Source organism: Hypanus sabinus, chromosome 27 (genome assembly GCF_030144855.1).
Source record: "Hypanus sabinus isolate sHypSab1 chromosome 27, sHypSab1.hap1, whole genome shotgun sequence".
Taxonomy (NCBI): Eukaryota; Metazoa; Chordata; class Chondrichthyes; order Myliobatiformes; family Dasyatidae; genus Hypanus; species Hypanus sabinus.
Genome location: NC_082732.1, coordinates 38623486 through 38641811, shown reverse-complemented (window position 1 = coordinate 38641811; position 18326 = coordinate 38623486). Strand labels below are relative to the sequence as shown.

Genomic DNA, 18326 nt, shown 5'->3' with positions numbered 1-18326 from the left:
GGCGGTGACGTCGGCGGCTCTGCCGCGGCGGCGGTGACGTCAGGCAGGCAGTGGCGCTGGGCTGCGGAGCGCTGGCGGTCCAGCGGGAGGGCGGCTGTCCGCCATTTTACCCCAGCACCCGGGCGAGGAGCGGCAAGGGCAGCGGCAGCGTGGGCATGGATTCGGTTAGGTGTAAGCTCGTCGCCTCGTTGGCCTGCCTGTTGCTGAGCTTTTCGGTCGCCGCCGCGGCCGGTAAAGGTGAGGATAAGTCCACCCTCCCCTCCGTTTCACTGCGATTGATCCGATCGTGATTTATTTTTGTTTCGCTTGAGGATGGGCTGAGGGTGTTTGTGTTTTTCTTCGCTCCGGCCATGTTCCTACAGATGCTTCTGGTGTTGATGCTGAGGAGCAAAATGTTTATTTATCTTATTTAAATTAAAATGCTAGTTGATACGTTTTTCCTTTACGGGGGATCTGTGTGCTTTATCCAGGTTGCAACGTCCAATTCCAGTCACCTCCACCCTCTCTGCCTCCACTGGGATGAGAGAAGTGGCATCTTGCAGATTTATTCTTAATTAAATTCCTTCCTTCGGCACAGGAATCCGCCCACCTTCCAGAAAATACTTCATCTTTCTAATCAAAGCGGAAAAATAACTTTATAATGTGCCGGAATGCTGCGCTTGTTTGTCTTCTCATTTTTTAGATTTAAGATAAAGCATTGCATTTTCTACTTCTCGTGTCTTGTTTTCTTTAAGGACATCCTTGTGCTATGTCGGGATGGGTTAAATATTTCAGAAGATTATCTCCTTTTTCAGTGTGGGTTTGGTTTATAGGGTTAGCAAAGGGCAAGGCTTTGTTTATATATAGACCCAAATGACGTTACTTTAGGCTGCAGTAGCAATGCTCATTACACCCAAATATTAGGTAGTTAAGGCATCTTGTGCCTTCCAGTAGGTTTGGTGCTTACTGTTAAATATGCCTGCCCTCCATCTCTATTCCCCCCTCCCAACAATTGCATTTATTTCCTCCTATTCCTTTAAAAAAATCTCTCAAATTGAAGAGCTCTGTTAACATTCTTAATTTCTATGTGCATTGGTGTGACATTTTTCTTAATAAGTTTAAATAATTTTAATAGGAAGCCAAGCCTTTGACCTTTCTTCCCCCTCCCCTACCAACACTGGATTTTTAAAAGATCTATTGATAGCTGTTGCAAGGCTTAAAAGTGATTACCCTTTACAGTATTGTTAATTAAGTTTTCAAAGACTGAAAAATACCAGGCTGTCTAGACTTCTAGAAAATGCATAATGGGTAGTATTAATATTGATTATTCTTTTAAATGCAAAAGTCGACGCATTGCAGGTTCTTTGATCTTCTATTGTTTCTTGAAGTAATTTAGTGAAAAGCTTCAGATTTTAGATGGTATCTTGGAAAATGTACCAGTTCTGTGGAGGTACAGCAGATATTGATGTTGGTTCTAATCTGCATATTGAAATACCACTAGTACTTCATATCATTATTGTTAATTGAATGAGGTAAATACCAAAGAATTTCTAGTCACATTTTTTTCCTTGAAATCTGTTTAATATCTCAGGACTATCGTCATCTGTGAAGAATAAAATTGCATTTCACCCTACACTGATGAAATGTTTTTAAAAATGGAAGATGCATTTATGATTTAACTGTTTGAGAGTTGCTGAGCTCCACAATTTTAACACCACCAAGGAGCAGTGGAAAAATATTAATCAAGGTATTCTGGTCTATTGTAAATTCTCACTCATCTCAGGGATTCCTCATAGCTGTCTCCTGCAGTGTTTTTTTTAAACTGCTATTGCAGAACAAATCCTGAAAGTTCAAAATAAGTTGTTGAGTATACTTTATGCAAACCTTCCTTTCCAGCCCTTTCCTTTTCCTACTCACCTGGTATAACCTATCACCTTCTAGCCAGCCTTCTTCCCCTCCCCCAACCTTTCCATTCCCGACGACATCCCAGTCCATGGGCGCCTCTTGTGCTATGATGAGGCCACCCTCAGGGTGAAGGAGCAACACTCATGTGCTGTCTGGGTAGCCTCCAGCCTGATGACATGAATATTGATTGCTCCTTAAGGTAAAAAAAATGTTCCCACACCCTCCCATCTACTATTCCCGATTCTGGCCTCTTACCTCTTCTCACCTGTCTATCAGCTCTCCCATTGATTACTTGCTGTCCAGCCCTTTACCTTTCCTACCCATCCGGCTTCACCTATAGCTTTCTAGCTATCCTGCTCTCCCTTACCCCCACCTTTTTATTCTGGTGTCTTCTCCCTTCCTTCTCTGTCCTGAAGAAAGGTCTTGGTCTGAAATGTTGACTGTTTATTTGGTTCCTTAGATGTTTCCTGGCCTGCTGAGTTCCTCCAGCAGTTTGTGTCTGTTGCTTTGCTAAATTTCTCATCATATTAATTCAGAGAGCTGCTTAATTTTTTCAACAATCAAAGCATGCAGTTGTGATGTTACACTACACACTTTTGCACATTGGTTGCCAGTGTAGTTTTTCATTAATTCTACAGTATTTCTATATTCTACTGTGAATGCCTACAAGACGTTGATTCATGGTAGTATATGGTGACAAACGTACTTAGATTATAAATTAATTTTGAAATTTGATAAATGATAGGCATGCTGAATGTTTGAGGACTGACATCATGGTTAGAAACTTGGTTAAAATATGAATTAAACTTGTTTATTATTTTAGTCAGCTTCATGGGGTATGCCTGTACCTGTATTTGGGCAGGTGTGCCATCTCGAATGTATTCCATGAAGCTTCTATTTCCAAATACAACTTAATGATTGAGCTATCAATTGTAACTTTTTCAGTCTTAGTTAAAGCCTTTTGTTTGACTTCTTTGAACAGTGTGCAGTGTTGTTTTTAACTGCTTCCCACAGATAAATAACAATGTTTTAAGGTATGTTTTGACTAGATTGAGATGGTTGCTCTCAAAGAATGGATTTGTCTTATTCTTAGGCTTGTTAACTGTTGGTCCTTTCACTTTTAAATGATTGAGGCAGAAATTTTACTCTGATATCTTTCTTGGGAAAGTATGATTGCAGTTTTTAGTGTACTTAGATTTCTATCTTTCTATTTAATAGTGATTAATTGTTTCCATCTGTGATATATGATTCCATTCTTTGAGGTAGGTTATTTTCATAATAGAATAGCAGTGTAGTTGGTATATGTACAAGAGTGATGTGTTTTAAGATCAAAATTAATTTATTTAGAGATAGTGTAGCACAGGGCCTTCTGATCCAATGAGTCGCACTGCTTAGCAACCCACCTATTTAACATGAGCCTAATCATAGGACAATTTACAATGCCCAATTAACCTAACCAATCTTTGGAATATGGGAGGAAACACATGTAGCCACAGGGTGAATGTAAACTCCTTTCAAATGGCATTGAAATTGAACTCTAACCTCCACCCCGAGTAGAAATAGCATTGTGCTAACTGCTACACTACCGTAGTGGCTGTTACTAGTTTATAGTACAGGGTGTTATCTATCCATTGTGATCTATTTTCCTTGGTCTTAATCCGAAACAAATGCAAGAAAAGTTCTTACTGGAACTGAGAAGTTTGGAAAAGTTGTAGCTGTAGTTTGATTGTTTATTGGATTTTAGATGTGCTTGCATGGACAAATGTCCTTTCAGCAGTATTATTATAGTACATTAATTATGAATTTAGTAAACTATTGATTTTTATTGTTGTTCTGAACATCTATGTATTATTGACTCTTGAAAAGTTCTTCATTCAATCAGTATTCATATGGATACTGATTGCATTTGTTGCCTATTTTTAATTGCCCTGGAAAGGTAACAGTGCATTGTGTCTGGGTGGTTTCCTAGACCATTAAAAGTCAATCACTTTGAACACCTAGATGGCATTTAGTAGGAAAAGATTTCCATCATTTTTAGATTCTGGATTTTGTTTAACTAACTGAACTTAAATCCCCCAATGGCAAAATCAAGATTTAAACAGGTTATTTGGGTTTTGGCAACACACAGAAAATGCTGGTGGAACGCAGCAGGCCAGGCAACATCTATAGGGAGAAGCACTGTCGACGTTTCGGGCTGAGACCCTTCGTCAGGACTAACTGAAAGGAAAGATAGTAAGAGATTTGAAAGTAGGAGGGGGAAATGTGAAATGATAGGAGAAGACTGGAGGAGGTGGGGTGTAGCTGAGAGCCGGAAAGGTGATTGGCAAAATGGACACAGAGCTGGAGAAGGGAAAGGATCATGGGGTTTTGGTTCATTTAATCCAGTAACATAACCATTCTGCAATTGTATCTCATAGAATTGCCCTAAATTAAATCTGCAATTGTAGCTACCCCTTAATTCTGAGAGGCCAAAATGAAACAGACATTGACCATCTTGCAATGAACAAAATTAAAATTAATTTAGACGGGCATACTGAAATTTGTATAACTCATCAGCCAAATGGAGCTGAGTTGGTTTGTGGCATGACTAAACATATACAAATGGACACTGATTTCTAATCATATGAAGAATGTTTTTTTTAACCAAAATAGTTGTCATCAAGATTTTATATATATATATATATACATATACACACACACACTAATGTAGACTGGTTCCCTACCCAATACATGTCTTGACCTTATCATTTTTCCTTCTCTATACACATTTTAAGCAATTGAGTTTTAGGCTTTTTATATTGCTATTAGCTACAGGATCACCTTGGGTTGTTATCACACTTTGTGTGATAAAAGTCTTGGGAAGCATCTTGTTCGTTTTCCCAAAGCAAAGGTGCTAGAACAACAAGCAGTCCCTCGGGGTTGAGAATAATTTCTGTTTCAATTCTGAGATGGCTGGCAAGGTTGATGTGCAACCAAAAGTATGATAATATGTAGGAGGATAATTTTTATTAAACTTTTTCAGTTTTCTTATGGCTTCAGGCTGCTCGAAATGACGAAACTTTAATCTCAAAAAACAACTGGGTCAGGTGAAATGAGAACATTTTTAAAATCTTAACTCTGCATGCTCTGATCATGAATAAGAGCCACATTGTATGAGAGATGTATTATAACACTGCAGGCAGATTTGGAGAAGTGGGCTTCGCTATCTGTCCTAACCCTGTTGCATGCCCAGACATTTAAAAAAAATGATTCCAGCCTTTTAGCGGCAGTCATGATTGAGTTTGAAAAGGTGAAGCTAAAAAATAATAGGTTTATCTCTTGCTGCTAGCTTGCAGTCATTTACAAGTGATTACTTACTGACAAGGAGGAGTTGAGGTTAAATTGGGAAAGAAAAAGACATGCAGTGGTATTTAGACAACCCTCCATAGTGAGGTTAATATGAGAATGAATCTTGTATGCATATTATGTTAATTTGCCAAATAGATTGTGATGGCATAAATTGTAAGAGCACAGAGGTCTTAATTGGATGTTCAAAATGTTGAAATTTGGTTCTACAGTTATCAAATTGCATACACAAATAGAACTCTTCAAAAGTGTTGCTAACTTAAAATATGCCTAATATTTGGAATCAAAATTTCCTCCCATTTTTTTCCTGCAAGCTTCTAATAGTGCCAGCATTCATTTCCCATGCATGTCTGAGGGTAAGTGATCTGTGGGTGTAACAATGAATGGGTTGTAATGATGAATGTATTGTGTATTTCCCTACTGACAATTAATAGTTTGTACTTTTCATTGGTAATGAGAATTAGATGTTGGAACATCTTGTGCCGAGCAGTCACTGAAGTTTGGATTTCAGTTGTGCCTACTTCCCTGCTCTACTGACATTGTCAGTTTTTTCCTATTTGCTAATCAGTGCTATTTTGCTGTGTGTATATTCTACTTGTAATTAACATTTTCTATAATTTGTGAAGTTAAAACAAGCTGCCAATAGATGTTACATTTCGATTATGGAATATTTAATGTTTTAAATGTTTGTCAATATGCCATATCTTGGTGCCCGTGACTTGGGTTCAATTTCCACTGGTGTCTTTAAAGACCTTGTATGTTTTCCCTGTGTGGGTTTCTGCCGGTGCTCCAATTTCCTCTCACATTCCAAAAACGTGGGTTAGTATGTTGTGGGCATGTTATTTTGATGCTGGAAACATGGCAGTACTTGTGGGTTGTTCCCAGCACATCATTAGACTGTGGTTGTGACGTAAATGACACATCTCAATGTTCAAACCATATTAAACATGTAAAAACTTCTGTAATTAAGCTTGATTTTGTTCATGATTGTAAACAGTGTGATTCTTTAAAAATCATTTAGATTTAATAAGAATGAGATTCTAAAGCCACTTAAAATTTTTGCAGTTAATATTTTTATTATTTAGAATTTACCTAGATATAACTACTCAAATGTCTTGTAATTACTGCACTGAGAATGATCATATATGTTACCAATTCTAGATCTTATAATCGTTTTTTCTCATGCATATTATCCTTTAAGTGACATCAGCAAAGTATTTGCTGTTGTGTTTGGCTATTAAAGCTTTACTGAGATCTTTTACAAATTTCAAAGTAATTATCAAAGTACATCATGTGTCACCATATACAACCTTGAAGTTTGTTCTCTTGCAGACATTTATTTATTGAGATATAGTGCGGAATAGGCCCTACTGGCCCTTTGATCCATGCTGCATGGCAGCCCCCTTTTTTTTAAACCCTTGCATAATAGTAAGATTATTTACTTTAGATCAATTAACCTACCAACTGGTACATCTTTGGATTGTGGGAGGAAACTGAAGCATCCAGAGGAGAGCCATGTGGTCATGGGGAGAATGTATAAAACTCCTTGCAGTCAGTGGTAGGCATTGAACCTGGGTTGCTGGTACTATAAAGCGTTCTGCCACTACCCTACCATGGATGCTCAGTAAATCCAAGACTGCACCCAGCAGGACAGACAAATAACCAATGTGCAAAAGACAACAAGCTGTGCAAATACAAAAGAATTAACAATAATAAATACCAAGATAAAGAGTACTTGAAAATGAGTCAATAGGTTGTGAGAGCAGTTCAGTGATGGAGCAAGTGAAGTTATTCCCACTGGTTCAAGAACCTGACGGTGGTGGTGGGGAGCTGAGGGGTTAATAACTGTTCCTGAACCTGGTGGGGAGGGTTCTGAGGCTCCTGTACCACCTTCCTGATGGCAGCAGTGAGAAGAGAGCATGTCCTAGGTGGTGGGGATTCTCAATGGTGGATGCTGCTTTCCTGCAACAGTGCTCCATGTGGATGTGCTGAAGGTGGGGAGGATTTTACCCTTGATGGAGTGGGCTGAATCCACTACTATTAGTAGGATTTTCTGTCTGAGGGCATTGGTGTTTCTTTACCAGGTTGAGATGGTACCTTTCAATATACTCTCCACCACACATTTATACAGATTTGTCCCAGTTTTAGATGTCATGCTGAATCTTTGCAAACTTAAGGCAGTAGAGGTGCTGCCATGCTTGCTTCATATTTGCATCTACATGAGAGACCCTCTGAAAAGATAACATAGAGGAATTTAAAGTTGCTGACTTTCAACACCTGATCCCCCAATGAGGAGTTGCTCATGGACCTCAGGTTTCCTCCTCCTCAAGTCAATGGTCGTCATCTAGCTTTTACTGACATGAGTAAGAGGTTGTTGTGGCACCACTCAGCTAGATTTTCAGGCTCCCTCCTATAAGCTGAGATTCGTCTTCACCTTTGATTCAGCCAGAAACAAATTAAATATGACATTGGAGCTGTGCTTAGTCTCAGTCATAAGTATAAAGAGAGTAGACAGCCTTGTGCAACTGTGCTGATGGAGATTGTGAAAGTGATGATGTTATTATTCTGAACTAACTGGGAACTGAGTGAGGAGCCAATTGCATATGGAGCTATTGAGCCCAGGTCTTGAAGCTTAATAGATTAGTTTTGAGGGGATGATATGAATGCCAAGCCATATTCAATAAAGGACATCTTGTTGTATGCATCCCTGCTGTTCAGGTGTTCTTTCTGTGATTTGCATACACTCTGAATGTTGATGGTAAAGAGGAGGAGTTTCTCTTTTGTAATCATTTGTTTACATTTCAGAATAGTTGAAACATGCTGTATTGGGTCAGATCATTTGACTGGATGTCCAAAAGTTTTACAGTAGCTTATACTGAGCCCCTGGTAAATTCTAACTCAAGCATGTGGGGAAGGCATTTAAGGATCTCTCATTCCTTCCTCCTGGAAGACATATTGCTTGATTCTATCAAATTGTCAGGGAAGAGCTGATTACTATTTCGCTCTGCCCTTTTGGGAGCATGGGATGAAGAAGTCTTGTAATTTTGTTTATTTTTAAATTATTTGTTAAGTTGCATCAAGATCCATTCAAAGCCCTGTATTCCTTTCCAGCCCACAAGCGACATGTGTATTATACATTGGACAGAAGGCCACACCTGGGCCGTGAAGAATGGTATTTACTCACAGCTTGTAAATGGTGTAGGTGTTCTATTCAATGTGAATTAACAAAGCAACATTCACTGCATAGGTTAAGCAAAGCAGTCTGTATGATGTACAGACATGCATATAAAGTTTAAATAAACTATTTTAAGTTTGCTCAATATTAAAGCACTGTGCTGTGGCTTCTGGCTAAGCTTAAGATAAAACAATTTAAAGCATGAGTAATACTGGCATAAAACAACTTTTTGAAATTGTCCTGTGAGTGTTGGGGAATAACTTGCATATATTCATATAATGTCTTCAGTGCAAGATGCCCCAAGATACTTAAGATCAGTCATACTGCACTGAAATGGGCCCATACCAACCAAGAGTAACACAGGAAATGCTGGAGGAACTCCAGGGCAGAGCAAGAAACATCTATGGAGGGGAATAAGCAGTTGATGTTTTGGGCCAAGATACTTCATCAGGACATGCCAACCAAGATGCCCATCCAAGCTAGTCCCATGTGCTTGTGTTTGTCCCATATCTCTCTCAAACCTTTCCTTTTCATGTACCTGTGCAAATGCCTTTTAAAAGGTATTATTGTACTTCAAATTGTTTCTCAGTATTAACAGGTTAAACTTAACAAAAGGCATTCTATGAAATATTAGGACATACGTTAGAACAGTAGATCTAAAGCATTATCTTGAAGAAAGAATGAGAACTTTAGCGAGGGAATCGCAGAAGACCAGGACAATTGAAGACAGCACATTTTGGGTAGATCCTCAGTGATGACTTTATTCAAATTCACTCAGATTCTGAGGTGGCTGAACAGTCCCATGTGATATCAATAGATTTGGCAGAAGTGGAAAAGGTGGTGCTGGGTACAACAGTTGTTTTAGATATATGCTCAGTGTCCACGTTATTAGGTACATCTGTATAACTTAATGCAAATATCTAATCAGCTAATCTTGTGGCAGCATCTCAAACCATGCAGACATGATCAAGAGGTTCAGTTGTTCTGACCAAACATTAAATGGGGAAGAAATGTGATACAAGTGACTGAGAAACTGCAGATATCCTGGGATTTTTCACGCACAACAGTCTGTAGAGTTAAGAGTATTGTGCAAAGAAAAACAGCCAGTGAGTGTCAGTTCTGTGGGCGATGATAGAAGAGGGGTCAGACAAGACGGACCACACTAGTTCAACCTGATAGGAAGGCAATAGTAAATCAAATAACATGTGCTGCAACAGTGATCTGCAGAAGAGCATCTTTGAATGCACAACATGACGAACCTTGGATGATCTGCAGCAGCAGAAACCCATACTAGGTTCCACTCCTGTACCTAATAAAGTGGCCAGAGTGTATGCATCATTTTGATCAGCTGAGGACCAGGGGTTGGTTAATGAGGAGGATACTATGAATAATTCCAGTTCTAAAGATTATTGCTTTACCAAAGCTTTACATGCTTTAGGAGTGCAGTATTAGGTGTGCTAATGCAGCACACCAGCCAGAACTGTTTGAGCATGTACATGGTCTAGATGCAGAAAATCCTTCTGAGAGAGGAAACTGACATTAGTTCAACTGAACTGCTGGTAATTTTGAGGAGTTCTGTGATACAACAATGGTTCATTGAACCCATTCTAAGCAGTGCTGAGTTATGGGTTGTCAATACCACTGGAATGCACAGAATGATGGGGTTCACTTCTGCTATTTTCCCTTAGTCTCCGCAGACTGTGTTGATGCATGGGGGCAATGATGAATTTTGTCATCAGTGCCTACCTGCCATGGTTGAAAGGTAGCTTGTGAGATGAGGATGCTGCTGCATGTGTTGGGGGTAGTGTCATGGATTTTGGTCATTGGAGTGAAAGTGGTAGTGTTTACTGGGAGCAGACTGGTAGGCAGAGGATCACTGTGTTGTTTACCACAAGGCCAATATTCAGGGACTTTAATGAAGTACTCGACAATGATTTGGAACTCTGCCTCCAAGCTTTTACTTCTGCATCATATAAATTGACCTGGGATTGGAGTGATCTTGGTCCTCGGGTTAAACAGACTGATTTATTCCTGTTATATTCATGTATTTTTATATTTGCACCAGGGCTGGGGATCTCTTGTTTGCCCTGGTTTGTGTTGGAAGTAAGGTCTGTGATGGACTTAAGGATCATCGCATGTCTTTGCTTAGTGGGTGTGCAACAGTAATCATTTTCAGAGGTCATCCAGACTTGGTTTTTTCATAATTCCTCTTGGTTAACAGTCAAAGAATTCAGAGGTTGGAAAAATGCCAATTATGTGGTTTGTGCTGCTCTGCATTGTTTTTGTTGGAATTGTTCAGACACTATTGTACACAAAACAAAACCAGGTAGGAAATTAGAGCAAGCATGGATCATGCATTGTTTTCAACCTGAGCAGTTGTTCAGTAAGAATACAGTCAATCTGATTATTGACCTAATCATTTTCTTTATTGATCCCCACAAACTATGATTCACCTGAAGTACAAAAAAAATCTAGCGGTCTGTACCTTCAGTGCATACTGTTAGCTATGTAGCTCTTTAGAGAATTCAACCTTGGGAGAGGAATTTTATCTTTGTTTTATCGTCTGCCCCTTACAGAAAATGTCCTGTTTATAGACTCTCCAATCAATGGAAAAATTGCACAGCATCAAGCCTAATACCACCTCTGATTCTTCTCAAAATTGTTTGTGATTATGCCACATTTTCTCTGAGAGAAACCCTGCCACCCCCAGTCAATCTTGTACACCCTCATTGGTGGTTCTCTGAAAATGCTTCCTTAAATGAGGAAACTAAGGTTGTAGGCAATACTTATTGCCAAAGTCGGTACAGCTGTAGCAAGATTTACTGTTGTACCCCACCTTAGTGCAATAAATACTGTCATTTCATTTACCATAATTACTTGCTGTGACTGCAGCCTAACTTTTTAGAAGCACATCCAAGTCTTGGTATCATGTTACAGTAATATATCATGTGAATCTTTTCTGCTTGTCCTGCCACTTAAACTTTACTGACACCCCCAATTCTGTTGCTTACCTGTACTTGTCAGCAAGTTGTAATAGGAATTTTGTATGATAGTCATGCCTAAGTCAGAAATATAGATTGCAGAGCACTGAACCTCAAGGCATCCTGCTAATCACAGCTTTCTAATGTGAAAATGGTCAATTCATATTTTTGTTTTCAGTTAATTGCTTGTACCTCAATGATTTCACCAAGTCTGCATTAACTTTTAAGCAGCCAGTTATACTTCCCACGTTCCCAGAGCTTTTGGAGAGAATCCATCAGTCAAAAAGAACGCTCAAACCTCACACAGATGATACTTAAGGTTTGGTTCAAACCTGAATACCGTGAAGTTGCAGTTGCTCACTGCTCCACTGTGTCACCTAATAGTAGTGGAGGAGAAAAAGAATAGAACTAGGGCCAAATCTCTGAGGGACTCTGAGATAACTTGTTTGAGAAGAAAGGAAGGTCTTTGCAAATGATTTTCAGTCATTATGAATAAACTCTTCTCTGGCTTCCAGCCAGGTACATGTATTGATTTTAACCAACGTTTTGATGACAAACTCCAGCATCTTCATCAGGGATGATGCCTAGGTATGTCTAGTCCAATGGTATATGTACCCCCATCGTCCATCCCTCCTTATTGATTACTCTTCAACCAATCAGGCTTCTGCTTCCCACCTTGTTTACAGTCAAATTCCAGTTCTTATTTGGAGCAGGACCTTCATCTTTGATAAAATTCTTATTCTCTGGCCTTTCTTTTCAATAGCTTCCTTCACCAGGCCGCCTGAAAAGCCATTACCATGGTACAGTTGTTTTGTCAATTGGGTGGATGGTGGAAACCTGTTTGGGTTACCCGGGGGAATTGGCGGTAGCAGAACATTACATTTGCAATGAGCACAGGATTGACTCCGGCACAAAACTACTGTGCTGCGCTAATGGCTTTTTGGACTGCTTGGTAAGACTAGAAAATAAGAATTTTAACAAAGCTAAAGGTCTTGATCTAAGAACTGGAATTCAATTGTAAACAAGGTGGGACAGTGGAAGCCTGATTGGTTGAAGAGTAACCAAAAAGAAAGTATGGATGAAGGGGGTATATATACCACCAGACTAGATGTGTCTAGGCATTGTCCCTTATGAAGATGGCAGAGTTTGTCATCGAAACTTCGGTGAAAATTGACACCTGTACCCAGCTGGAAACCCAAGAAGAGTTTACTGCTCATAAGCTGGGAAAGCACTAGATCTTTTTTTATTATTATTTAGTCATTCATCTGAATAAACACGAATAAGGTTAGGCAAGCAGGAAGAGAACTTCATTTATCTTTATTTGAGCTTTTCAGCAGATGTTTTCTGGGAAGTTTTGGGACAGGTGTGCAGTGGTTATCTGGTGGTTTTGGTGACTAGCTCAAATACTGATGTTTTATTATTGGACGAAGTGTTGTTTCACTTGTGGTTTCCTAGATAATCTGTTCAAGAGCACTAAGTTATGTTTCTGCATCTTACCTATATTTCATTCTTTTACTTCTGTGGTTACTGCTGCTTCTCCAGGAATGGTTTTTCCTTGTCCTGTAGTTTCCTTTGGAGCTGGCTTATTTCTACCACAGTGTATAACAATATTTCAGTCTGTGAAGTGCTGTTGTTTAAACTAATCCATGTGTTAATATTCCTGACCTTGATTAGCGGTTTAATCGGTTTCCTTCTGTGACATTGTCATACAACAAAATGAAACGCCAGGGTCATTTACCCTCAGTCTAGAAGGTGTCTATATAGACTTGCAATTATCAAGGTTAATGAAAGGAAGTGTCATGATAATGCAAAGCCAAAATAACAGCATATTAAAAGGTATTGTGTCACCTAATATTTAACTCTGTGCTGCAGCTCAGCATCACCTGTTTGGACCAACAGTTAAGCAAATACTGGAGGAGCAGTACCCAATCCATGGCCTTTAGCTAAGATAGTGGTTTGCAGAGATGATATATGGGCAATGGATCCCAGGATTGATATAGATGTTGATCAAATATTTAAAATCTTAATTTCAAAATTATAAACACGTATCTCTTTTCCCTTTCCCTTCCTTCTCTTTTGTTCCTTTGTTTTTCAGCCTTTTCTCCCTCTTTGGGGGTTGCTTGGTAGAGTTGAATATAATGAATTCCAGCATTTTTTTAAAAGAACTTCAATTGACTGGATATATTAAGTAACAGATAGACTTCAACTGACTTAATTGCTTAATTGGTATTTGAGGAAGGTAAATTGATGACAGTTTTGTAAGCAAGCTGTATCCCATAGACAGTTAATAATTAGTTTCAAAGTTCAAAGTATGTATAAATTATAGAACCTTGCTCCTGGTTTAGATGGACGGGCTCCGAAACAGCTCTGCTACTGTTTTTCCTCCATTCCACTTGTTCCAACTATGTCCCTGATTTCAACTCCAATTCCATCTTCTTCATTCAAGGAATCGGGAGCCATTCTGAATGGAAGAAGATTGGATGTGCTTTGCATATCTGGTTGCCATTTTTAAATTACTGTATCTCTTGCCATAAAATTTAAGATGAAAGTATATACCATTTCTAAGTCAAATGGAGCTTGAAGTTCAACCCTTATTGAAACTCAAACCTGCAGGTGCAGAAAATCTGAAACAAGAGCAATACTGGAGGCACTCAACACATCAGACAGCATTTCTTGTCCTTCAATTCCTCTTCTCCATTTCCCACTTTGCCTCAGCAAGAGAAGTGATTAATGTCTTAGGTTGATGTTGCAATAAAGGATGTCAACCTAAGACGTTTACTCAATGCTGCTTGACCTAAGCATTTCCAATACTTTTTATTTCAATTTTGTTAAAGAGTTTGTAGTTCCTGAAAAGGTGTAAATACATAGCAGATGGCACTTCGTACAAGGTGACATTGGTAGGTCTGGAAACCAATCACTAACTCAGTTCCATTTTTTGAATGGAGGATTTGTGGGAGGTGGGAGTGAAGCTTGAATAGTTTCCATATTAAATCTAATCCTGAAACAACTGTCAGTATTTCAAGCAGTGAGCCACCTGTTTTAGGAAATTTATAGCTTGAGGTGTTATGAATAGCTGATTTGTTGAAAGTAGAACAGGACTTTGTAGAAAATGGTAAGATTAATATTGAATGTTTGGGTGTGTCTTTTTTAGTTAATGTCTGCCTTGTCCATACAGACTAGGTCTGTTTAGAAAGCTGAGGTAGGTTTGCTTGTGAAAATGGTTGATTCTGTTATTTAAGTATCCTTAAGTTTGCAGTTTTAGAAAACTTGTCCATAGAATTCATTTACTAAGAATGTTTGTTGAAGGGTGGTGTTTCAGATTTTTTCAGTCCAGGGCATACTTTGCTGTTTTGCCTGAGATGCTATAACTTTCTAAAAGGATTAAATGAAAAAATATTCATGTACATTAAGAAGCCTCTAGCAATTCTCAATAGCAACAGCTAATTTGACCACAGCAATATCATGCATACTGCAATGAGAGACCAGACATGACTGTGATGATACTTGAAGGATAAAATTTTCCCAGAACATGAGGTTAGATATTTTATTTCACTTGTGTTTTTTTAAAAGAATGGGCACATAATTCTTATGTTAGATTCTTCAAGGACAAAAGTTCACTGTTGATGTCCTCAAATGCACTTTTAGTTTCTCTGAAGTTTTAAAACTCATTTATTTAATCAATGTTGTACTATAGATTTGAAATAGCATCATCTAAAATATCAAGAAATCTCCAGCAAAGCTGAAGGACTTTGCAACATTGAATTATGTTGTAAGCAGTGAACCATTTAACTCTAATGTTTGAAGTGCTAGTCAGAAGACCATAACTGATCATTTAATTTCATTGACTCCATACCTTCTGATTTTTCTTGATACTAAAAAAAAATCTATCAATCCCTGCCTTGAATATGCTTGCCAACTCATCCACAATATCACAGCCCTTTTGGATAGAGGGTTCCAAAAATTCAGCAATCCCTAGGTAAAGTTCTGAATGACTGACCCACTATTTTAAGATTGATCTCTGGTTTCAGATGATCCTGTCAGGAAAAACCTTACTTTTCATTTGCAGCTTGACAGGATAAAATTTTGTCTGTGCGTATATATGTATGGAAGCACTTTTGCACTCCCTCTCACACAGATCCTTCCTTCAGTCAGGGGATCAGACAGTACTGTAAGGTGGGGACTTGTAAAATTAAAAAGTCTTAGTGAAATTATACAATTGCACATTTTCTTATAATACTTAGCCAACATAGTATTTATCTTGCTAATTTCTTCGATGTTAACTTTGGTGATTCATGTACAAGAATATGCAAATCCTTTGGAATACCAAAACCTTTCAATATTCCTATACAAGAAAACTCCAGTTTTCTTCTTTTAATATGGAAAATGAATGAACTCTGATTTCTGTGCTCATTATTTTCCAAGGCTCTCCCTCCTCACAGCCTTTAATACCATTCAGTTTGGTTTCGTTAGCAAATTTCGATTATACAGTAGATTCCATCCGGTTAATTGGTGCTGCCCCAGTTAGCCGAAGTTTCATGGAAATAGTTAAAAGGTATTAAAAAAAAGACAAACTACCATTTAACTGAGTAACAATTTGTGTTTAAATGAAATACAGAATAATGCCTCTTACTTCTGTAAAATACCGATGCCTCTTACTTCTGTAAAACTGTATTAGTTCCTAATGGTTATTGACGGAGGAATTCATCTTATGTGTTCTGACTAAAAATGAACAATATTAGCACGGACACCTAGTGTACATAATGGACTGCTTTCATACAATACTTTGGATTGTTATGTTCTCCAAATCTTCATTTTCATTGTGACATAATTGTAGATATCTTCAAATTCTTTGTAATTCTTAACTTGTTAAGTAGTAAAGTTGCTTCATTTTCACCTCCAGCTGTTTCTGACATCTCCAAGCTTGAATGCTTGAAACTGCGATGAGCAAAACTGTTCTGAATGGTCTTGCTGCTTATTTCTTGCCAACTATCAGTGACAAAAATCACTGCTTTTTGAACACAAACGCACACAACTGAAGTTATTTTTTTAAAATACCTGTTCACTCTAAGCATAGCACAGTGTCTAATGGCCACATAATGCATCTGATGCTAGTGAGACACTGCTTGACTACAGCCTCCTGTCCAATAAGTAGCATAGTGTTCCAAATAAACGATGGGAAACCTGGATATTTCCTTGATTTAGTTATGTTCTTTTTGTCCCAAATAAATGGCTGTCCCAATTAACCAGAAATCCACTGTATTATAGTTCATCTTTTAATCCAAAGCAGTAGCCAACACCACATTGATCACAGCCTCTTAAATCAAAATTCAGCTATCTATCCATACCATTTTCTCTATTAATTAGTCTTTAGTCCCTATGCCAGTATATTTCTCCTTGTCCTGTGCACTTTTACTGTTTAGATTCTTGCAAGGTAGCAGTAATGACATGCTGTCTGTCATATTGAAAGCCTTTTGAAGCTCCAGGTGCACCATTTTAACACGTTAGTCAAATGTGATTTCCTTTTCATAAATTCATATTGACTTTCCCCTTTTTTATTTTTCAAGTTCTCGTTTTACCACTTGATACCTCTCACACTAACTTGCTTTATGGAGTGGTTGAATTGCTGGAGATTAGTCTGTATTACGACTTTCTGCAATGTGATCTCCCCATGCCCCTTTCCTAATAAATTCCATGTTATGAGTGGAAATGTGCTCCTAGAGGATCTCATTAAGCCACTACATTTGTATTGATAAAATGACTGACCACTATTATTGAATAAAATTGGATGATGGTAAGAGAAACAAATTTTGCTAACATTTTTTCAACAGTAAATACTATGGGACAGAAAAATTTGCATAAAATATCATGGCATTAATTGAGTTGGCGATTGCAACTGAGTCTCTTGCCACACTTTCTAGTCTAAGGATGTCTCAGACTGCAGTGATGCCATGCTTTTCGCCTCTAAGGTATTTTGTCTGATGTGCAAGATTTGTCGATCATGAAAGGGTTTAGGAAGTGGGTGTACCAGGTTAAGGAATGGGGTTTGAAAATCAAGGTTCTTGGAAGAAAGATGATGTATAAGAAGTTCAGGCTGTAATTGCTTAAAATGTAATGACTTAGTGGAAATGGAGTAAAAGACAAGAGATTAAAAGCATGGCAATGTTGCATTCTGTTTATATGTTCTCAATGATGAGGGACTTGGCCACAACTGCCAACCCAATTAATGCAGTGATGTCATATCTAAATTTTAATGCTATACAGTACTGAATCACAGTACTGGACATTAATTTCACATTTAAACTAATGCTCATGACTTTCAACTCATTCACTGCAGACTTTTATTTTCCAGCAATTTTTGTCTTTGTAAAAAATCATAAATTACTTGTTTATTTCATCCAACATAATTGCTCCTTTCTCCATCTATAACGTTCCCACCTTAGCCAACCTTTCTTTTTTATATGCCCATTAGAAGCTTTTGTATTCTCTTATTTCTTTGGTAGACTATTCCTGTATTCTACTCTTAATATTTGTTACTCTTCTGCTAAATTGAAAAAATCCCAGGTTTTTATATAAATCTTTTCCCTTCATCTAATAATTCCATTCACTAGCCATGGCTGTATTATATTCCTGATGGGTTTTGTGGCTTAATATACTTACAAGTAAATTCAATACTTTTTAATGCTTTTAGTGCCCTAGTCTTTACTTGTCATTTCGTATTCAGCCTTTGCCAATCTTGTATCTTTTGGCCTGCTGTACTCAGATTTAGAATGTAGGATAGTACAATACAGGCCCTTTGGAGCATGATTTTGTGCCAACTTGTATAAACCTACTCCCTGATGAATCTAAATGTCCCCACTCTAGGTACCTAATTAACAACAACACCTCTTATCTTCCATCGCTCAAAGGAGAAAAGGCCAAGTTCTTGTAAGGCATGCTCCCCA

General features: G+C 38.2%; 1 protein-coding gene across 4 annotated transcripts in view; it reads left to right on the top strand.

Moving 5' to 3' along the window:
* Window positions 1-18: 18 nt before the first annotated feature.
* clstn1 (calsyntenin 1) overlaps window positions 19-18326 on the top strand; it is a 75549-nt gene continuing 57241 nt past the window's right edge. For 2 of the 4 annotated variants that reach the window (XM_059952267.1, XM_059952266.1), the window contains exon 1: window positions 19-237. In XM_059952267.1, the coding sequence (XP_059808250.1) occupies window positions 156-237 (82 nt within the window). In that variant the 5' untranslated portion in view covers window positions 19-155. The remainder of the gene's footprint in view (window positions 238-18326) is intronic. The other 2 variants (XM_059952269.1, XM_059952268.1) reach the window with 1 other exon arrangement.